Source organism: Arachis hypogaea, chromosome 15 (genome assembly GCF_003086295.3).
Source record: "Arachis hypogaea cultivar Tifrunner chromosome 15, arahy.Tifrunner.gnm2.J5K5, whole genome shotgun sequence".
In the NCBI taxonomy this organism is placed as follows: domain Eukaryota; kingdom Viridiplantae; phylum Streptophyta; class Magnoliopsida; order Fabales; family Fabaceae; genus Arachis; species Arachis hypogaea.
In genome coordinates this window covers 25,987,397-26,011,502 of record NC_092050.1, presented here as the reverse complement: position 1 = coordinate 26,011,502, position 24,106 = coordinate 25,987,397, and the positions used below count along the sequence as shown (strand labels likewise).

Genomic DNA, 24,106 nt, shown 5'->3' with positions numbered 1-24,106 from the left:
GATATGCATCCATTATTACGAAAGTTGAATTGCATATGAAAATGTTATAACTGAGAAATTAGATGTAAAATGGGGCACATGCCGTATGGGATGTCTCACACACTATCTAATAGTGCAGTAGAATGGGTTGGTTTGGTTTACAAAAAATATTATGAAAAGATGAGTATGGATAACATGACTCAATGTAGAGGAGGTGAAAAAATTACTCTAGCATAGGCTCACAACCTCATCAATCATAAACTCACCAGTAGCATTTGTCTGTTGCTGTTTTTAATGACGGTTCAAGCATAACAAAATTGCTTAAAAAAACTGCACACATTCTACATTGGAAGGTTCCCGAAATTGAGGCACCTTTCAAATGACAAGACTAGAGTATACACTTTGACACTTTCAGTGAGTTAAGAAAATTTAATCAAATAACATTATTAATCATAGTATCTAACAGAAACCAGTACTAAAACAAACCCGCACCTAATGGTAACAGGATAACTTGAAGGCAAAGTTATCATCTTCAGCTGCTTGCTATAGAGGTGTTGCAAAACCTGTCCCACCATAAACAAAATAACTGTCAGGTTTCTTGGGTTAATAACATTAATAGACAGTCTCTTTTTACTTTTACGTATCCTGGGTTTTAATCTGAATTCTGAAACACAAGGTTTATTATTAGATTAGATTCAGTGTTCAAATTAGTCATCTAAGAGTCAATAATGCTGCTAACTGTATAAAGGTTTCAAACCCAGGACCAGGAGGTTTTTGCAGAACTAAAAGCATTGCCCTACACAAACATGACAAGCACAATCTAGATACTAATGAAAAGTGAAACATAATAATGAACATATTCAATAATCACTGTTTTAAACATGATTACAACAGAATACCCCATAATGTAAAAATCCTAACACAGTATCACCTTTATTTTGATGATTTGGTGAAGCCAGGAAAGGAATGCTCATAAAGTTATGAAGTAACAAAATGGCCATCATATAAAGCAGAATGTAGAGGTATAGAAGCATAAAGTGCCAACATATTTATAAAACCAAAGTATACTTCCTTGAAAAAGACAAAAATATCATCCTCAAGGTTTATTTATCAATATTCCTTTTAATCTAATTACACTCCCTGCCATGTTACCTGGCTCAGTTAGATTATAGCTAGTCAATTCTTTTGTCTTGTAGAGTTTTATGCACTTCTCTTCTATCAAACTAGCTACCTACCCTTCATTTTAGAATAGCTATAACTTAAAGAAGCCCCATCTGTTGGCCAAGTGTTTCTTTTGTAAATTATAGAAAACTAATATTAAACAACACTTCGTAAGACTCTTCTCTCAACTTAACTGAATATTAACAGCTAACTTATTAGATGACCTTTCTTTTCTTTTCTTTTTTGGTGAAATGGAATTCATTACAAGAAAAAACAAATTAACTAAAATTTTTAAACTGAACCCTAAACATTGACAACATATCTAGTAATAGCACACGAGCTGACAATGGGTTGATGCTTTCATATGCTTCACTAATCCATTCAATGTATGATATGTGGCCTCAATATGAGGATGTGAGGAATGGCCAACAAGAAATTCATGTACAACTCCATCAACACTAATCCAACTACTTCCTGGCTGTTTCTTGATTCCCTTCTCTTTCATTTCCAACCTCAGTGCAGAGACATCACTCCATTGGCTATCATATGCAAGTGCATTGGCCAGCATCACATACCCTCCTGAATTATCTGGATCTACTTCAACAAGCTTCATCGAAACCTCTTGGGCAAGCTCAACTCTAGAGTGGAGCAAGCAACCCCCAAGCAATGCACCCCACACAAAATTGTTTGGCTTGAAAGGCATGGAAGCCACAACCTCAAGAGCTTCTTCTATGCATCCAACTCTTGCAAGAAGATCAATGTAACAGGCATAATGTTCTAATTTGAGAGAAGTGGAATAAATCATTTCTTTGAATATCCTGCGCCCTGTGTCCAACATCCCACAATGACTGCATGCACATAGAACTCCAAGAACTGTACTGGCATTGGGTTGTAGGCCAAATTCTGGCATTTTGTAGAAGAGTCTCACTGCATCCTTTCCCTCACCATTTACTGCAAGACCCATGATCATTGCATTGAATAAGATGACGTCTTTGGATACTGTATGCTCGAAAACATCCTTTGCCCTATCTAAACAGCCACATTTAGAATACATATCAACCAAAGCTGTGGCGAGAATTCTGTTTGACCCAATCGTATCTTTATGTCTTGTAGATATCAAGTAATTATGAACCCAACCACCAAGGTTCATATCACCAATTTGAGCACATGCCGAAAGCACACTCACCATTGTAATGTGGTTAGGACTAACGGTTTGTTCTTTAACCATCATGCGGAAAAGACTTAGAGCCTCCACAGGGCACCCGTTTTGAATATATGCACTTACCATAGTGTTCCAAGGAATTACACTTCTTTTTCCTGCTACAGAAATTCGGTCAAACCTTTCTCTACTCTTCTCAATCATTCCCCATTTACCATACAAATGAACAAGGATAGTGTTAACTGAATCAAGGCAAAGTTCTTTAGGATTCATGTCGTCATCAACCAATACTGAGAGAGCCCCAACCCATTTCTCAATTCTAGGCATCTCAAGGCTGGAACAAGCTGATAAAGCACTGACCATGGTATCACTTTGGGGATGCAAATTCTGGCGAATCATTGCATAAAAAATCTGCAGAACCTCCTCACTTTGGCCAGACTTGGCATAACCAGCAATCAAGGAAGTCCAACAGTTAACTGCACTTTTGTCAGGAATTTCATCGAACAATTTACGTGCAGACACTAAATCACTAAAGCCTTTGGCATATACAGCAACCAAGCCATTACATACAAAAGGGTCAGATAGGAAGCCCGTCTTCTGAACATGGGTATGAACCTGTTCAACAAAGCAAGCATCTTTGGACTGAATGCATGCCTTGAGGAGGAACGAGAAGGTCAAGCCATTGGGCGAAAGTAGATGCTGTTTCAGACCCTTGAACATGGAAAAGGAGTCGAGATAGCAACCCTCTTCAGCAAGGACTCTGATAATGGCGTTGAAAGGGAAGATATTTGGACTGTAGAGACAATGAAACACATGGAGAGCAATGCGAGAAGGGTAGTGGCCAATGAGACGGGTAGCTATGAGGTTGTTCTGATGAGCGCCAAGTTGGAAAATACGTGCATGGATTTGGAGAAGGTGAGAACGGGGAACATGACCTTGTAGGAGGGTAGTGAGGTTCGAGAAGGTGGTTGGGTTTGAATTGGAAGAGGAAGGTGAAGTATGAAGGAGCGCTAGAGCAGAGGAGGAGCAAATTCCGAAATTCAGTGTGGTAGGAATGACAGAATTTTGGGACAGTGCACGCATGTTTTTCAATTATCATTAGGAATTTAGGGGAGCTATAATTGGATGAAAATGCATAAAAAAGTAAAAACTACACTCATAACTATGGTATTGATAATAGAAATGATAAGATTAAAGTGGATGGTATAAACTTAGTAGAGCATAATAGGTGAGGTAAAATGTGAAGAAAAGTGGGAGAAGGAAGAAATGGTACCTTCAGAGAGACAACCCCAGTTAGTATTGTGCAAAGAGAGGAGAGAAGTGAACAAGGCAGAGGCAGTAGCGCTATGTAATGGCGTCAGAGACACTAGTTGTGCAACACCTGCTAACTGCTCCGGAACCCTAAAAGACACAACCAAAACTGTTATGATTCAGGTAAGGGGCACATAAACGAAGGGGGAAATGAGCTCACCTTGGAAAGGAGTGTGAGCGCTTTTGGGTATAAGTTCTAGAAGGAGAAGAAGGTAAGCCATTGAGTTTAACAAGGGGAAAAGATCGACGAGAAAAGAGGGTTCCAGCGGAGGAAGAAGAAGCTAGTTGGAGGGTTTTTCTTGCACAATTAGCCGCCACAGCCATGTCTCTTGCTATGCACTAAAATGCCCTTGGAAAGAAAATATCGAGCACTAATTGGATTGGCTTGGTTTTCCGGTTTTTAAACTGTTTTCTGTGTCACCAATGTTCTCACTTTCCCTGTGATGGAAAAAAAAAATTAGAACCAAATAATTAGAACCAAGAACAAATAATCATAACCAAAAATCAGAACATAACCAAAACCCTGCCCCAAAAATCAGAACCAACAACAATTCATCATAAGCAGAAATCAGAAGGAAAAAAAATCAGTTCAGAACAGGAAAAAAAAACAGCTCAGCAGCAACCCCCCAGGAATACAAATTCTGTTCATCAGAATTCAGCAACCCCATAAATAAAAATTCAGCAAAAGCTAATTTTAATTTTATTCAAATTCAAAAGATGAAATGTGATAAATTATAACAAGATAAAATTAGAAATTAGAAACAAATAATTTGGAAACAAATAAAATTACCTGAGGCATCTCCATTCTAGAGATTCAGAGAGCGTGGAGGAAGGTGTGGAGGATGATGGCGGCAGCGGACTGAGGAAGTAGACGGCTCTGCAACGGAGGAATGCGACTCCGGCTGCGAAACGGAGGAATGGGAGTAGGCAACGGCGCTGTGACGCTGTCCGCCGGGGGAGAGTGGAGAGTGGAGAGTGGAGGGGGCGGGGGGCTGTAACTGTGAGGACTAAGGAGAGTGTGTGTTACAGTGTTAGGGTTAGTGAGGGGAGTGTTAGGGTTAAGGGTATTTTGGGATTTTCGCAATATTTTTTCTTTAGTTCAGGTTTTTTATTTTAAAACCGAAAATCGAGCTGAACATAACGGATTTTTTTATTTTTATAAATTAAATAAATGTAATAATTATTAAAATAAATAATTTTAAAAATATTTACGGAATAAATATCTTTTTTATCTCGTTTATATGTAAATGAGATAATTTTGCATATATTTCGTTTATAGTGTAAACGAGATAAGAGAGGTATATGCGACACGTATTTTAAAAAGACAAAAAAAAAGTTAAAAACATATTTCTATTTTGATAATTATGTGACTGTTATTTTTTTTATTGTTTTTAAGAGATTAATTTTTATATTTTTATTTTTAAAATTATAAATTTAATAAAATAATTTAAAAATAAAAAATAAAAAATATTTAAAAATAAATATAAAAAATTTAAAAATTATTTAATTTTTAGAAAATATAAAATTTATAAATTTTGAATTAAATAAGATATTAAAAAACTTATTATGTTATTATTATGTGTAATAAAATAAAAAATATTTATAAAGTAATTATTTATAAACATTATATAAGTTTATTTAATTTAATGTCTTTTGAATATCTAAAAGTATAAAAATAATATTTTTTGTTATGCGTGTTAAGTCGTCTTATTATTCTATTAAAAAAATTAAGACATAAAGCATTCAAAATTTTTATTCAAATTATCAAAATTTGATATTAATCCTAAAAAATAATATCAAAATAAAATTATTTTAACTAATATAATAAAAAATAGTACATTATTATAAGCTTTTAACTAATAATTATAAATGAGTGAACTACCAACCCGATCTTTGTCTATTTCTCAAAATAACAATGTGATCCCTCAAAAAAAAATGATTCACTTCGGTTCCTATCCTTTATTTCGTGACACAACGCCGTCCATCAACTCTGAACGAAAAATACTAACGTGTCGGGTTCAAAAATGGACAGAAACCTAATTATGTCTAAATTTAAATTGGTTAGGAATTTATTTGTCCTTATTTTTTAAACGATATCTTTTTAAAATTATTTGTTTATTCATTATATTAATATTCATTATATTAATACGGTTAAAAAAATATATTATGGAGACCATTTATAGACTCAACAAACTCAAAGCATCAATAATATTACTAATCTATTAATAATACATATATATTGTCATAAGACTACAGATCGATAGAGATTTATTAATGTAAGAATAATGTGGATTGATTAAAATTTTATGTATATTAAAATTCAATTAAAATGTACATATATTTTACTCAAAATCAAGTATTATGATCTAGATAATTTTCACAATAAAATAAAAACTAATGAACACATTATTTGATATATAGTAAAATTTTTTTGTGTAATAATAAATTTAATTTTTTATTTCTTTAAACTAAATTAATAATTCCATTTATCTTTGCATTAAATTAATAATCCTAATATCATAGGGTTATTATTAATATATTAACCATATTTTAATATTTATTATTTATTATTTATATATTTAAAAATTAGATTTGAGAGTTATTTATTTAGTTTCATAATAAATGATATTTTTAAATTTGAATAATTTATTAATTAGTTTGTACTTATTATATTATTTTTAATAATTTATTAAAAAAGAAATATTAATATAATAAATAAAAAATAATTTGAAAAAGATTTATTTAAAAAATAAGAACAAATAAACCCATAACCAATTTAAATGTATAGACAAATAGATCCCTGTCCATTTTTGAACTTGATACGTCAGTATTTTTCGTTCAAAGTTGACGGAGAAACAGTCACAAGAACCGCATTGTGTCACGAAATAAAGGATAGGGACCAAAGTATATCATTTTTTTCTTGAGAAATTACGTTGTCATTCTGAAAAATGGACAGGGCTGGATTGGTAGTTCACTTATTATAAATGGACTAATAGTCAAATTAGTCTCTAAAAACTAAGACATTCTTCAAATTCGTCCCTAAAAGATTTTTTCAATCAAATTGATCCTTAAAAAATTACGAATTAATCATATTTGTCATTTATTTACTCCACTCACAATTTTCGTCAACGATTGATGATATAAAATATTAACTGATAGCATATATGACACATAACATGTTCAATTAGACGTTGACTAAATATATTTACAAAAATCTATCAATTTAGTCATTAGGTCATATTAGGAATTGGATTTTTGTAATTGAGAAAAATAACTAAATTAATAAATTTTCATAAACATATTTAGTCAATATCCAATTAGACATATCAAGTATTATATATGTATCAATTAATATTTTACAACATCAATCTTTGAAGAAAATTGTTAATGGAGTGACTGAAGGACAAATATGATCAATTCGCAATCTTTGAAGGACCAGTTTGATTGAAAAAAAATTTTAGGGATGAATTTAAAAAATGTCTTATCTTTGAGGGACTAATTTGACTATTAACTCAATTATAAATTTAAGTTACAATTTCATATAGTACTTTGGAATAGAAGGTTGTCATTACTTTTCATATTTGACTGTTAATATATAAATTTTATCTTTGTTTTATTGTGCACATTCATTAAACTATACTTTATTCTTTTATTTTGCATGTTTTAAAATAATGTGATCGTACTATAAAGATGACATTATTTTCATAACTAATGCGAATTTTTTTACTATTTTGTTGTCATTTAAATACTATTCATAGTGAAACACTATATAAAAAGAGACAAAAAAACTTCTGAATTCATCGTTTTGGTTTGTGTCTTAATCCTCACTTGATATTAGTCAAATTTAATAGGTTGATGATAATGATTCTTTTTTATTATATTATTATATATTATTTTTGTACCACTAAACAAGAGGTAGAATTGTATATTTTTTTATTATTTATTTTACTTTATTTTGATTACCTAAATTGACCTATATATTATCAATTCATTTTTTGTTATTTATGCAATATTTTTTTTGTAGTTATCTACCAATAAATATTAAATTAATAATTTTGTTTATTGTATTTTAATAGATTTATTTCAATTATATTCAATAAATTGTCTAAATACAAATTTATTCTTTTGAACTGCTTTTTTATCATATGATTATAATTGTTTAAACAGAATATATTTTGACCCTAAAATTTTTAAAGTAAAAAAAAATACAATCAAATAAATTAAAAAAACTTAATAAAATAAAATAGTTTAAAAAATAGAAGATTTATGGAAAAAATAATAAATTAAACCTTAAATTGACCATGAAGCAGAAGAAAAAAGAGAAAGAAGTAATCATGAAAATTGAAACATTGAAAATTATATAACACAGAGTTTAGATATTTATTGAGTTATCAAATTATTTAAAAAATTAATTAACAAATATTCTTATCTTGCTACATTTTTAATGTTATATGTCAATCTAATAATAAGTGAAAAAAATGTTAACCAACGTAAAAATGATTAAAAATTCAAAAAAGAATTAACAAAGTATCTATTCTTGTATGGATCCTTTAAGAGAGCTCGGTCCTTGATGAGTGTGCCGAGTTATAGCTTTCAGCACCGAACTTGTGAGTTTTGAGAGTCCGAGCTTGTAACACGCTTGTGGAGAGAGCGAGTGGGAATGGGGGAGTGTACTTGCAAAAGGCACTCCGATGCTTAAGTTAGTATTTTGAATTCAATTCGACCTTTAAGGATGAGATACCATACCTTTATAGGTAGAGTAGAATAGGTCGGTTATGCTGCTGTTGATCATCTGCATTGAAGAGTAGTTATTAGAGTTTAGTGCATGATTGGACGTTTTTATTCCAAAATGCAGTCCGTTGAGTTTGATCATAACGCATGTCGCCGAGTTATAGTCGTAGGGAGCCGATTTATTTGTAATAATGCCGAATTATGAGGTCGGATGTGTAACGGTCGGATCATAACCCCCAAGCTAAGCCTGGGAACATGTTTAATGAAGCAGGTTGAGCTTTTAATGGATCATAAGTCGGCTACTGAGTGATCTTATAGGTTGGCGGTTGCATTGGCCCTGTAGCCCCCAGTTCAAGATTCTTCATTTGAAATATTAAATACATGTTAGTAAGAGAGAGAAAAAATTTTGAATGTTCATTAATGAACGTGTGTGTTCCCTATACGCATGATGGCTTTTGATATGACTGATTTGATTGTTTGGTGGAATTGAGAACCGTTTTGTAGTGGGAAGTTAAAGGTTTTTTGGAATCCAAGGGGTTTTGTGTTTTGTTCAAAGTGTATTTGTTTATCAATTGCATTTGAGTAAAAATGAGCAAAAGAGGTATGCTATTTCTCTCTTTATCTCTGTAACTTCTGTTCTTTTTCTTCGTTTTCTTTTTTCCAAATGGGTTTTGAGAAAGAGAAGAAAGATAAAGTTGATTGGTCATATGACTGGGTGAGCAATGATGTTAGAAAATGATGTTCACTGTTCTTGGATAAAAAATCTGTGAAGGAGATAGACAAGAGTAAAGTTGTGAGGGGTGGTTCTAGTGTTCGATTTGAGCTACTTCCTTGTATTTCTAGTGATCGTATTTTTCATAGGGGGAGGGTTTTGAGTTTTTCTATATGTATAGCTGTGTGTTGGAGGAATTGAAGATGAAGCTGCCATTTAGTGAGTTTGAGTGTCAGGTCTTGAAGCAATTGAACTGTGCTCCCTCCCAACTCCATCCTAATAGATGGGCGTTTCTGTGTGGGTTAGAAATTCTGATGGAATTTTTGGAGGAGATTCATTCTGTGGAGTTGTTCTTTTCTTTATTCCAGGCAAAATGTGTCTAAAAGGGAGGGGGTGGGTGAACTTGAATAGTTCCCTGAGGTTTGCTATTTTTAAGTTGTATAAATCGTCCTTTAAGAAATTTAAGAAGATGTCTGTGAAGGTGACTAGTGCTGAGGGGGAGTTCCCGTTTTACGTTGATGAGCACTTAGGGAAGAAATTCCTGCTTTGGTGGTGTTCGGAGCCTCAAAATATTCTGGGGCCAGAAATCATTAGCTCAAGGGATGAATGTATCATTGAATATTTGGTAGAAGTTATTGATCGGAAGGAGTTGTTGTCGGTGTTTGATTTGCTGCAATGGAGGAGAATAGGCAGGCTGTGGTAGATTATTTAGGTGAGCTTTGTTAATACTATTGTGTGAATAAGATTTGAAGTATGGCTCTAATTGTTCGGTTTTGTTTGTTTTCAGGTGGAAAGCATCCCGGTGTGTCCGCGGCCAACCTTAGAGCCCGGGTAAAGAGTAAGAATCTGAATAAGGAGGGTTCGACTTCTAAGATCGAGAAAGTAGTTGGTGTTGGAGAGGTAAATGATGAGCGGATAATTTATACGCTTTTTGACATTGTTTTTAGTATATTTTAGTTAGTTTTTATTATGTTTTTATAGTTTTTAAATAAAAAATATATTTCTGGACTTTACTATGAGTTTATGTGTTTTTCTGTGATTTTAGGTATTTTCTGGCTGAAATTGAGGGACTTGAGCAAAAATCTGATTCAGAGGCTGAAAAAGGACTGCAGATGCTGTTGGATTCTGACCTCCCTGCACTCGAAGTGGATTTTCTGGAGCTACAGAAGCCCAATTGGCGCGCTCTCAATTGCTTTGGAAAGTAGACATCCTGGGATTTCCAGCAATATATAATAGTCCATACTTTACCCGAGATTTGATGGTCCAAATCGGCGTTCCAAGTCAGTATAAAAATTCTGGCATCAAAACGCCAGAACTGGCATAAAAGCTGGAGTTAAACGCCCAAACTGGCACAAAAGCTAGCGTTTAACTCCAAGAAAAGTCTCTACATGTGAAAGCTTCAATGCTCAGCCCAAGCACACACCAAGTGGGCCCGGAAGAAGATTTCTGCATTAATTACTTATTTCTGTAAACCCTAGGCTACTAGTTCTCTATAAATAGGACCTTTTGCTATTGTATTTTCATCTTCGGATCGTCTTGGTTCTTCTGGTTCCCTCTCTGGGGCCAAAGCCAATGATCACCATTATACTTTTCATCTTGGAACTTGTATGTTCACGTTTTAGAGGCTGGCCATTCGGCCATGCCTAAACCTTTTGTTCTTATGTATTTTCAACGGTGGAGTTCTACACACTATAGATTAAGGTGTGGAGCTCTGCTGTTCCTCATGAATTAATGCAAAGTACTATTGTTTTTCTATTCAAATCAAGTCTATTTCTTCTCCAAGATATTCATTTGCACTCAAGAACATGATGATTGTGATGATTATGTGACACTCATCACCATTCTCACCTATGAACGCGTGCCTGACAACCACTTCCGTTCTACATGCAAACAAGCTTGAATGTATATCTCTTGGGTTTCTAATCTAAGATTAGAACCTTCGTGGTATAGGCTAGAATTATTGGCAGTCATTCCTGAGATTCGGAAAGTCTAAACCTTGTCTGTGGTATTCCGAGTAGGATCTGGGAAGGGATGACTGTGACGAGCTTCAAACTCGCGAATGTTAGACGTAGTGACAGACGCAAAAAGATCAATGGATCCTATTCCAACATGATCGAGAACCGACAGATGATTAGCCGTGCGGTGATAGCGCATTTGGACCATTTTCACTGAGAGGACGGGAGGTAGCCATTGACAACGGTGAAATCCAACATACAGCTTGCCATGGAAAGGAGTATGAATGATTGGAAGAAGGCAATAGGAAAGTAGAGGTTCAGAAGGAACAAAGCATCTTCATACACTTATCTGAAATTCTCACCAATGAATTACATAAGTATCTCTATCTTTATTTTATGTTTTATTTATATTTTAATTATCAATTCTCCATAACCATTTGAATCCACCTGACTGAGATTTACAAGATGACCATAGCTTGCTTCAAGCAGACAATCTCCATGGGGTCGACCTTTACTTACGTAAGGTTTATTACTTGAACGACCCAGTGCACTTGCTGGTTAGTTGTGCGGAGTTGTGACAAGGAGTTGAGATTACAATTGTGCGTACCAAGTTATTGACGCCATTGATGATCACTATTTCGTGCACCAAGTTTTTGGCGCCGTTGCTGGGGATTGTTCGAGTTTGGACAACTGACGGTTCATCTTGTTGCTCAGATTAGGTAATTTTATTTTATGTTTAAGCTTTTTACTTTTTATTTTTCGAAAAAAAAGAAAAAAAAATAATATTTCTATTCTGTTCTTTAGAGTTTTTTAAGAATAAATTCTAGAGTTTCATGATGATTTGTTGAAGTCTGGCTGGTTGTGAAACCATGTCTAAACTTTTGGACCGAGGTTTCAATTTATCATCATAAGAGCTTGTTGATTTCTGTCAATTTTGCTATTGAAAGTAATGATCTGCTAAAGCTTGGCTGGCCATTGGCCATGTCTAGTGTTTTGACCGAAGCTTTCCCTGAAAGCTTGGCTGGCTAGTAAACCATGTCTAATTCCTGGACCGGAGTTTTAGACTAACATTGCATGATTCCTAGAATTTTTATTAAAAATTTTTGAAATTCTTTCCCATATAATTTTCGAAAAATCACAAAAAATTTATAAAATCTTAAAACCAAAAATATTTTGTGTTTTTTGTTTGAATCCAGTGTCTAATTTTAAGTTTGGTGTCAATTTCATTCTTCTCATTTTTGAAAATTACATGCATTATGTTCTTCATTGATCTTCAAGTTATTCTTGATGACTTCCTTGCTCTGATCTTTAAATTCTCTTGTCTTGTGTGTTTTGTTGTTTTTCATATGCATTCTCAATTTGTTAGTGTCTCTAATATGAAAATTTTTAAGTTTGGTGTCCTGCATGCTTTGTTTGTTTGATCTTAGTTTTCCATGATTAGTTGCATTTTGATTGTTTCTCATCATTAAAAATTCAAAAAAAAAAATTTCAAAATTATGTCTTCTCAAGTCAATAATACAGAGAATTGAAGATTCAGAACATGCAGTAGAGGAATTACACAGAAAAAGCTGGGCGTTCAAAACGCCCAGTGAAGAAGGAAAACTGGCGTTTAAACACCAGCCAGGGTACCTGGCTGGGCATTAAATGCCCAAAAGGGTAGTATTTTGGGCGTTAAACGCCAGAATGGATACCATTCTGGGCGTTTAACGCTAGGATGGCACAAGAGGTAAGATTTTGTTTTTAATTCAAATCTCTTTCAAATTTTCATAATTTTTCAAAATCAAATCTTTTTCAAATCATATCTTTTCAATCATATCTTTTCAAAATCAATTTTTTTTCATTTTCTATTTTTTTTTACTATTTTCAAAAATCCTTGCTACAATTAATGATTTAATTCAAAATTTTCAAGTTGTTACTTGCCTATTAAGAAAGGATCAAATTTTAAATTCTAGAGTCATATCTTTTAATTTCTTGTTAGTCAAGTAATCAACTTTAATTTTAAAACTTTCTTTTTTTAATTTGATTCTCAATCATATCTTCTCAATCATATATTCTCAATCACATCTTTTTCAAAATAATTTTCAATCATATCTTTTTGATTTCTAATTTCAAAATCTTTTTCAAAAATCACTTAACTACTTTTTCAATTCTAATTTTCGAAAATCATCAATCAATTTTTCAAAATTTCTTTTAATTATTTCAAAATCTTTTTAATTTGTTTTCGAAAATTCTTCCCCTCTTCTCACATCCTTCTATTTAAGGACTAACACTCCTCCACTATCAGCAATTTGGACTCTCTCTCTATATGTTCGAATTCTCTCCTCTCTACCTCCTCCTTCTATTCTTCATTTCCTCTGACATCTGAAGGAATCTCTATACTGTAACATAGAGGATTCCATACTTTCTTCTCCTCTCTCTTTCATATGAGCAGGAGTAAGGACAAAGACATTCTTGTTGAGGCTGATCCTGAACCTGAAAGGACCTTGAAGAGAACGATAAGAGAAGCTAAAGTACAACTCTCTGTAGAGGACCTAACAGAGCTTGTCAAACAAGAAGAAGCCATGGCAGCCGAAAATAACAATAATGCCAACAATGCAAGGAAGGTGCTTGGTGACTTTACTGCACCTACTCCCTACTTCTATGGGAGAAGCATCTCAATTCCTGCCATTGGAGCAAACAACTTTGAGCTGAAGCCTCAATTAGTTTCTCTAATGCAACAGAATTGCAAGTTTCATGGACTTCCATTGGAAGATCCCCATCAGTTCTTAGCTGAATTCTTGCAAATCTGTGACACTGTCAAGACCAATGGGGTTGACCCTGAGGTCTACAGACTTATGCTTTTCCCCTTTGCTGTAAGAGACAGAGCTAGGACATGGTTGGATTCACAACCTAAAGAAAGCCTGAACTCTTGGGAAAAGCTAGTCAATGCCTTATTGGCAAAGTTCTTTCCACCTCAAAAATTGAGTAAGTTTAGAGTGAAAGTCCAAACCTTCAGACAGAAGGAAGGTGAATCACTCTATGAAGCTTGGAAAAGATACAAGCAATTGATTAGAAGGTGTCCTTCTGACATGCTTTCAGAGTGGAGCATCATAGGTATCTTCTATGATGGTCTGTCTGAACTGTCCAAGATGTCATTGAACAGCTCTGCTGGAGGATCTCTTCATCTGAAGAAGACGCCTGCAAAAGCTCAGGAACTCATTGAAATGGTTGCAAATAACCAATTCATGTACACTTCTGAATGGAATCCTGTGAATAATGAGACAAATAAGAAGAAAGGAGTTCTTGAGATTGACACTCTGAATGCCATATTGGCTCAAAATAAAATATTGACTCAGCAAGTCAATATGATTTCTCAGAGTCTGTCTGGAATGCAAGCAGCAAAAGGCAGTACCAAAGAAGCTTCATCTGAAGAAGAAGCTTATGATCCTGAGAACCCAGCAATGGAAGAGGTGAATTACATGGAAGAACCCTATGGAAACACCTATAATTCTTCATAGAGAAATCACCCAAATCTCTCATGGAAGGACCAACAGAGGCCTCAACAAGGCTTCAACAACAGTAATGATGGAAGAAATAGGTTTAACAATAGCAAGCCTTTTCCATCATCTTCTCAGCAACAGACAAAGAATTCTAAGCAGAGTCATTTTGACTTAGTAACCATAGTCTCTGATCTAATTAAAACCACTCAAAGTTTCATGACTGAAACAAGATCCTCCATTAGAAATTTAGAGGCACAAGTGAGTCAGCTGAGTAAGAAAATTACTGAACTCCCTCCTAGTACTCTCCCAAGCAATACAGAAGAGAATCCAAAAAGAGAGTGTAAGGCCATCAACATTACCCACTCGACCGAACTTGGAGAGGAGGAAGAGGCAGTGATTTTCACTGAGGAAGACCTCAATGGACGTTCACTGGCCTCCAAGGAGTTTCCTAATGAGGAACCATGGGAATCTGAGGCTCATACAGAGACCATAGAAATTCCATTGAATTTACTTCTGCCATTCATGAGCTCTGATGAGTATTCTTCCTCTGAAGAGGATGAAGATGTTACTAAAGAGCAAGTTGCTAAGTACCTTGGAGCAATCAAGAAGCTGAATGCCAAGTTATTTGGTAATGAGACTTGGGAGGATGAACCTCCCTTGCTCACCAAATAACTGGATGACTTGACTCGACATATAGATTACCTCAGAAGAGACAGGATCCTGGAAAGTTCTCAATACCTTGTACCATAGGCACCATGACCTTTGAGAAGGCTCTATGTGACCTAGGGTCAAGCATAAACCTCATGCCTCTCTCTGTAATGGAGAATCTAGGGATCCTTGAGGTACAAGCTGCAAGAATCTCACTAGAGATGGCAGACAATTCAAGGAAACATGCTTATGGACTTGTAGAGGATGTCTTGGTAAATATTGAAGACCACTACATCCCTGTTGATTTCATAATCCTAGACACTGGGAAGTGTATGGATGAATCCATCATCCTTGGTAGACCCTTCCTAGCCACAGCAAAAGCTGTGATTGACGTTGACAGAGGAGAATTGGTCCTTCAAGTGAATGAGGACTCCCTTGTGTTTAAAGCTCAAGGATATCCCTTTGTAACCACGGAGAGGAAGCATGAAATGCTTCTCTCAGTGCAGAGTCAAATATAGCCCCCACATTCAAACTCTAAGTTTGGTGTTAGAAGGCCATCATCATGCTCTGAGTATCTGTGAGGTTCCATGAGAGCCCACTGTCAAGCTATTGACATTAAAGAAGCGCTTGTTGGGAGGCAACCCAATTTAATCATATCTATTTATTTTCCACCGTTATTTTATGTTTCTGTAGGTTGATGATCATGTGAAGTCACAAAAATAACTGAAAAAGCAAAAACAGAATGAAAAACAGTATTAAAAATAACACAACCTGGAGGAGAAACTTGCTGGCGTTTAAACGCCAGTAAAGGTAGCAGAATGGGTGTTAAACGCCCAGTCTGGCACCATTCTGGGCGTTTAACGCTAGAATGGGCACCAGACTGGCGTTTAACGCCAGAAATGGGCACAGAGCTGGCGTTAAACGCTAATATGGTGCAGGGATGAGAAATCTTTGACACCTCAGGATCTGTGGACCCCACAGGATCCCCACCTTCCCATTACACCCTTCCCCAAATACCCTTCACCAATCACCTCAATACCTTTTCCCCAAAAACCCCTCACCTATTAAATCCTACCCTCTTCTTCATAATCTCTTCACCAATCCACATCCATCCATCATAAAACCCCACCTACATCACCATTCAAATTCAAACCACTTTCCCTCCCAAACCCACCCATACATGGCCGAACCCTACCCCTCTCTCCACTCCTATATAAACCCATCTTCACTCCTTCATTTCACACATCATTACCACTACTTCTCCCCCTTGACCGAACCACAAAATCTCCTCCATCTCCTCCATTTTCTTCTTCTACTATTTTCTTTTTTCTTTTGCTCGAGGGCGAGCAAACCTTCTAAGTTTGGTGTGGTAAAAGCATTGCTTTTTGTTTTTCCATAACCATTTATGGCACTAAAGCCCGGAAAAACCTCTAGAAAGAGGAAAGGGAAGGCAAAAGCTTCCACCTCTGAGTCATGAGAGATGGAGAAATTCATCTCAAGGGTGCATCAAGACCACTTCTATGATGTTGTGGCCAAGAAAAAGGTGATACCCGAGGTCCCTTTCAAGCTCAAAAAGGGTGAATATCCGGAGATCCGATATGAGATTCGAAGAAGAGGTTGGGAAATTCTCACCAACCCCATTCAACAAGTCGGGATCTTAATGGTTCAAGAGTTCTATGCCAATGCATGGATCACCAAGAACCATGATCAAAGTGTGAACCCGGACCCTAAGAATTGGCTTACAATGGTTCGGGAGAAATGCTTAAATTTCAGTCTAGAAAATGTAAGGTTGGCATTCAACTTGTCCATGATGCAAGGAGATGCACATCCCTACACTAGAAGGGTCAACTTTGATCAAAGGTTGGACCAAGTCCTCATAGACATTTGTGAAGAGGGCGCTCAATGGAAGAGAGATTCAAGAGGAAAGCCGGTTCAACTAAGAAGGCATGACCTCAAGCCTGTTGCTAGGAGATGGTTGGAGTTCATCCAATGCTCAATCATTCTCACTAGCAATCGTCTAAAGTTACTATAGACCGAGCCATCATGATCCATAGCATTATGATTGGAGAGGAAGTAGAAGTTCATGAGGTTATATCCCTAGAACTTTACAAGGTGGCAGACAAGTCCTCTACTTTGGCAAGGTTAGCCTTCCCTCATCTTATTTGTCACCTTTGCAATTCAGCTGAAATTGACATAGAGGAAGACATCCTCATTAATGAGGACAAGCCCATCACTAAGAAAAGGATGGAGCAAACAAGAGATCCCACTCATGGACAAGAGCATTAGAAAATTTCTCATCATGAGATTTCTGAGATGCTTCAAGGGATGCATCTTCCTCCACAAAATTATTGGGAGCAAATCAACACCTCCCTAGGAGAATTAAGTTCCAATATGGGACAACTAAGGGTGGAGCACCAAGAGCATTCTATCCTCCTCCATGAAATTAGAGAAGACCAAAGAGCCATGAGAGAGGAGCAACAAAGGCAAGGAAGAGATATTGAGGAGCTCAAGCACTCCATAAGATCTTCAAGAGGAAGAACAAGCCGCCATCACTAAGGTGGACCCGTTCTTTAATTTCCTTGTTCTTTATTTTTCTGTTTTTCGAAAATTATGCTTTAGGTTTATCTATGTTTGTGTTTTTATTACATGATCATTAGTGTCTTAGTGTCTATGTCTTAAAGTTATGAATGTCCTATGAATCCATCACCTTTCTTAAAAGAAAAATGTTTTAATTACAAAAGAACAAGAAGGACATGATTTCGAATTCATCCTTGAAATTAGTTTAATTATTTTGATGTGGTGACAATACTTTTTGTTTTCTAAATGAACGCTTGAACAGTGCATATGTCTTTTGAATTTGTTGTTCATGAATGTTAAAATTGTTGGCTCTTGAAAGAATGATGAAAAAGGAGAAATGTTATTTGATAATCTGAAAAATCATAAAATTGATTCTTGAAGCAAGAAAAAGCAGTGAAAAGCTTGCAGAAAAAAATATATGCGAAAAAAAAAGAGAAGAAAAGAAAAAGAAAGAAAAAGAAAAAAGCAAGCAGAAAAAGCCAATAGCCCTTTAAACCAAAAGGCAAGGGTAAAATAAAAAGGATCCAAGGCTTTGAGCATCAGTGGATAGGAGGGCCCACAGGAATAAAATCATGGCCTAAGCGGCTAAACCAAGCTGTCCCTAACCATGTGCTTATGGCGTGAAGGTGTCAAGTGAAAAGTTTGAGACTGAGCAGTTAAAGTCGTGGTCCAAAGCAAAAAGAGTGTGCTTAAGAGCTCTGGACACCTCTAATTGGGGACTCTAGCAAAGCTGAGTCACAATCTGAAAAGGTTCACCCAGTTATGTGTCTGTGGCATTTATGTATCCGGTGGTAATACTGGAAAACAAAATGCTTAGGGTCACGGCCAAGACTCATAAAATAACTTTGTTCAAGAATCAACATACTGAACTAAGAGAATCAATAACACTATCTGAATTATGAGTTCCTATAGATGCCAATCATTCTGAACTTCAAAGGATAAAGTGAGATGCCAAAACTGTTCAGAGGCAAAAAGCTACTAGTCCCGCTCATCTAATTGGAGCTAAGTTTCATTGATATTTTGGAATTTATAGTATATTCTCTTCTTTTTATCCTATTTGATTTTCAGTTGCTTGGGGATAAGCAACAATTTAAGTTTGGTGTTGTGATGAGCGGATAATTTATACGCTTTTTGGCATTATTTTTAGTATATTTTAGTTAGTTTTTATTATGTTTTTATTATTTTTTAAATATAAATCACATTTCTAGACTTTAATATGAGTTTGTGTGTTTTTCTGTGATTTCAGGTATTTTCTGGGTGAAATTGAGGGACCTGAGCAAAACTCTGATTCAGAGGCTGAAAAAGGACTGCAGATGCTGTTGGATTCTGACCTCCCTGCACTCAAAGTGGATTTTCTAGAGCTACAGAAGCCCAATTGGCGCGCTCTCAATTGTGTTGGAAAGTAGACATCCTGGGCTTTTCAGCAATATTTAATAGTTTATACTTTGTTCGAGATTTGATGGCCCAAACTGGCGTTCCAAGTCAGCATAAAAATTCTGGCGTCAAAACGCCAGAACTGGCATAAAAGCTGGAGTTAAACACCCAAACTGGCACAAAAGCTGGCGTTTAACTCCAAGAAAAGTCTCTACACGTGAAAGCTTCAATGCTTAGCCCAAGCACACACCAAGTGAGCCCGGAAGAAGATTTCTGCATTAATTACTTATTTCTGTAAATCCTAGGCTACTAGTTCTCTATAAATAGGACCTTTTGCTATTGTATTTTCATCTTCGGATCGTCTTAGATCTTCTGGTTCCCTCTCTGGGGCCGAAGCCAATGATCACCATTATACTTTTCATCTTGGAACTTGTATGTTCACGTTTTGGAGGCTGGCCATTTGGCCATGCCTAAACCTTTTGTTCTTATGTATTTTCAACGGTGGAGTTTCTACACACCATAGATTAAGGTGTGGAGCTCTGCTGTTACTCATGAATTAATGCAAAGTACTATTGTTTTTCTATTCAATTCAAATCTATTTCTTCTCCAAGATATTCATTCGCACTCAAGAACATGATGAATGTGATGATTATGTGACACTCATCACCATTCTCACCTATAAACGCGTGCCTGATAACCACTTCCGTTCTACATGAAAACAAGCTTGAATGTATATCTCTTGGGTTTCTAATCTAAGATTAAAACCTTCGTGGTATAGGCTAGAATTATTGGCGGTCATTCCTAAGATCCAGAAAGTCTAAACCTTGTCTGTGGTATTCCGAGTAGGATCTGGGAAGGGATGACAGTGACGAGCTTCAAACTCGCGAGTGTTGGGCGTAATGACAGACGCAAAAGGATCAATGGATCCTATTCCAACATGATCGAGAACCGACAGATGATTAGCCGTGCGGTGACAGCGCATTTGGACCATTTTCATTGAGAGGACGGGAGGTAGCCATTGACAACGGTGAAACCCAACATATAGCTTGCCATGAAAAGGAGTACGAATGATTGGAAGAAGGCAATAGGAAAGCAGAGGTTCAGAAGGAACAAAGCATCTTCATACGCTTATCTGAAATTCTCACCAATGAATTACATAAGTATCTCTATCTTTATTTTATGTTTTATTTATATTTTAATTATCAATTCTCCATAACCATTTGAATCCACCTGACTGAGATTTACAAGATGACCATAGTTTGCTTCAAGCCAACAATCTCCGTGAGATCGACCCTTACTCACGTAAGGTTTATTACTTGGACGACCTAGTGCACTTGCTGGTTAGTTGTGCCACTACAAGAAAATGGAACATTTGTAACAAAAATTTTGTATTAAATTTAAAATTGTTACAAAAAAGTATTTTTTTGTAATAATAATTGCTGATTGTTACAAAAAAACCATGTTTTATAACAACATTACAAGTTGTTACAAAACATCCAGATATTTTGTAACAATCTATTTTATTTTGTTACAAATTATGGTAGTATTTGTAACGCGCTGGTGTATTGTTACAAAATATTATAATATTTTGTAACAAAAAGTAAAGTTGTTGCAAAAATTCGTAGTATTTTGTAACAAAATAGTTTTTTGTTTCAAAAACTCCAAATGTTTTGTAACAAAATATCTTTTTGTCTAAAAAACTCAAATTATTTTGTAACAAAAAATTAATTTTTCATAAAATTTAACATTATTTGTAACAAGTTTTTTTTTGTGTCACAAAATATGTAATTTATAATTTTTATTTCAAAATGTTAAAAACTTTAAGAATTAAAAAAATTGTCTATATAATTTTTTAAAATAATTTTATTTTATTTCAGAAATTAAAAAAATTGTTCATATAATTCTTTTAAAATATATTTTATATATTATTTTTTACATATTCATTAATTTTTAAATGATGTAAATATTAATTTATATGCCTTTAGAAAATTAGTATATAATTTTTAATAATCAGAATTTTAAAGTAACTTAAAACTAATTTGTGAAATTTAAAAAACTAAAGGAGATCTGTAAAAATCCAAGGGCTGATAGTGAATGTAAAATTGTAAAAAAACCCTAAGTTTCCCCCAACTCACTCTAAGCCTCACTCAGTCACTCTCAACTCTCATCGCGCCATCTACAAACCCTATCTGCGAGGGAAGATGGAGCTGCTGCCGGAGGAAGAGTCACCGGCATAGCCCCTGAGAAACGTCTCTGGCGGCGTCGTGGTCCTCCTCAGTGTCTGTTCCGTCGCAAGCGCCTCCAGTCGCTCCTCGAATCTGCTTCCTCTGCGCCACTACTCACCTCCGTCTGTGTCGTCCTCGCCATCTTGGCTCCGCTGCGTTCCGCCTTCTCTGCCTCCGCGTCGTGCCTCTTCTGTATCTGCTACCTCTATTTCTGTCGTCGTCTTGTTGGTTGACTCCTCTGCTGGCTGTGCTCTGTTCGTGCCGAAGCTCTGCTCGTGCCGAAGCTCTGCTCGTGCGGTCACCTCTCCTCGCCGGTGGCCTGCGTCTTCGACGGTGGAACGGCCCCAACCCATCGCTGAGTGCTGAGTTTGAGGAAGTGTTGAGTCGGTACAGGGAAATTGTTCCTCATATTCGACTTGCAGGTTATATTTCTACTTCATGTTCTGTTAATCTTCTGGGATCTCTGATGAATCATATTAGGTATTGTAGTACTGAGCCTAATCACACTTATGGATTTATTTTAGGTCCCACTTCGTTTGCACCAGTTGTTGAAATGGCCATGACAATTGTTGAGCAGAGTGGAGGCTAGTACCATGTTTTGGTTATAATTGCAGATGGCCAGGTATTCTATTCTAAACCCAGTATATCAAGTCATAGGACTCGAGTTCCACGATTATTTTTTGTTTCCCTTCCGTTCTTTCTTTCTTCCTTTTTGTTCCCTCTCTCAACTGCAATGCACCTTGAAGTTTCTCATCTTCCTCATATTGCTTTAATACAAACATAAGCCTAGGCTTAGTAGGTGCTTGAGGTGGGATTTTGTTCTGCCTTTTGAGGTTCAATGTGTATGATTTACACACAATTTTTTTTTAATCTTATATCTATATGCCCACTTCCAAAAATATCTGATACAGGTTACAAGAAGTGTTGACACTGAAGGTGGGAGACTAAGTCCACAGGAACAGAAGACTGTAGATGCCATTGTTGAGGCAAGGTTTTTGTGCGGTAGTTTTTGCCTTAGAATATTTTATTTCGTCAAAACATAAAATACATTTTCTTATGTGCCTGGTTTGCCACAGTAAATATCCTCTTTCAATCATATTGGTTGGCGTTGGAGATAGACCTTAGGACATGATGAGAGAGTTTGATGACAATATTCCAGCTCGGGACTTTGATAATTTTCAGGTCCGTAGAAAGAATGTACATCATATTTATTTATTAATAATAACTTAGATACTTTTGTTAGTGGATATTGATATTCTGGCTTTCTCTTTGCTTCTTTAGTTTGTGAATTTCACAGAGATTATGTCAAAGAACGTTCCTCCTTCACGAAAAGAGGCCGCATTTGCTCTTGCAGCATTGATAGAAATTCCTTCTCAGTATAAGGCAGCTATAGAGCTTAATCTACTTGGGTAAGTTTTTTGGTTCCATACAGTTTCTATTGGTTTTAATATAGATTCCATCTACTCATTTCTGCTTATAATTTGTGTAGCACTCGGAAAGCCAATGCTCCACAGAGAGTTGCCCTTCCACCACCCATGCATGGTTCAGCATCTCTTGGTGCTTCAAAACCTTACGGGTCAGCATCTTTTGGCACTTCAAAACCTCATGCTGCTAATTTTGAGCCAAGTGTTCCCACTTATCCGAGTGACAGCAGCCTATCTGGCACGACTCATCCGGCCCCAACTCCGAATTATGACAATCTAGTAAAAACTAAAAAATGTTTCTGCTATTAATTTTCGTGTCATGTTCCATGATCAGGTCTTTCCGAGAAACTAGGGTTTCTTTTGCTTTTAGTGACCTAAGTTTTTCCTTCATTTGGCATGATCTTCCCATGCTTCAATTAAGAAATTAGATGACTTGTGTAGAAAGCATCAGTTACCTGATTGGTTTTGTTGCTTCTTTTCCAACTCTTATTGTTCATATTGTTCATATTGTAGATATGTGGTGTAGGGCCTAGGATAGAGTATGAATTTGAATTCGTTCATCTTATGCATTGATTATTCTAGTTGTGACAATGTACATTTAACGAATTAAGTTGGTTATGTACAGCTTTGCCCCATATGTTTGAACAATGCAAAAGATCTGGCCTTTGGATGTGGTCATCAGGTAAGAATAAAATGTTGAATTTGTTGCCTAATTATTTTGATTTCTAATAAGGTTCCAAGGAGAGTGCATGTGACACCTTTTATCTTTTGCATGACAGACATGTTGCGAATGTGGACAAGATCTTGAGACGTGCCCCATCTGCAGGAGCATCATTCACACCAGAATTAAGCTTTATTAGAAACTTGTTTGGTTTAAGCTAAAATTCTTTGAATATTTTTTTATTTAAATTCAATTTTAGGGTTAGATTTGGTTGTGTACAATTTTAGGGTTAGATTTGGTTGAGTACAAATTTTGATGCATAGAAACACTAATCTATGTTAGAACTTTTATGTTTTGGTTGAACTAATCAATGTACTCACTAATGTTATTTTGTTTTAAAACAATTTTAGCTAAAAGGATCTTGTTTGACTTATGTATGTTTTTGCATATTATATACATGTAAACTTGCTTATTAAAATCGTTAATATATTAGTTAATTTAAAAAATAATTTAGTAAATTATGCATGTAATTTGTAATAAAAAAAAGTTGTTACAAAATAATTAATTTACTTTTGTAACTAAAGAAAAAAATGTTACAAAATCATGTTACATTTTGTAACAAAATTTTTTGATAGGAAAAAAATAGACTGTCATGAAAAATACCTTCAAGATCAAAATTTGTTACCACTTTTGTAACGGCTTCTGGTTTT

General features: G+C 35.4%; 1 protein-coding gene and 1 pseudogene across 1 annotated transcript; one reads left to right on the top strand and one right to left on the bottom strand.

Moving 5' to 3' along the window:
• Positions 1 to 189: 189 nt before the first annotated feature.
• Positions 190 to 4,738, bottom strand: LOC112750023 (uncharacterized). The gene is made up of 4 exons (XM_025798513.3): positions 4,401 to 4,738; positions 3,771 to 4,048; positions 3,573 to 3,700; positions 190 to 542 (listed from the first exon to the last, which is right to left on the bottom strand). The coding sequence occupies exons 2-4, from the start codon at positions 3,932 to 3,934 to the stop codon at positions 523 to 525; spliced, it is 312 nt and encodes a 103-aa protein (XP_025654298.1). The 5' UTR covers positions 3,935 to 4,048; positions 4,401 to 4,738; the 3' UTR covers positions 190 to 522.
• A 4,784-nt stretch (positions 4,739 to 9,522) lies between these two features.
• On the top strand, positions 9,523 to 23,677 carry LOC112748152 (E3 ubiquitin-protein ligase RGLG2-like; annotated as a pseudogene).
• Positions 23,678 to 24,106: the final 429 nt, after the last annotated feature.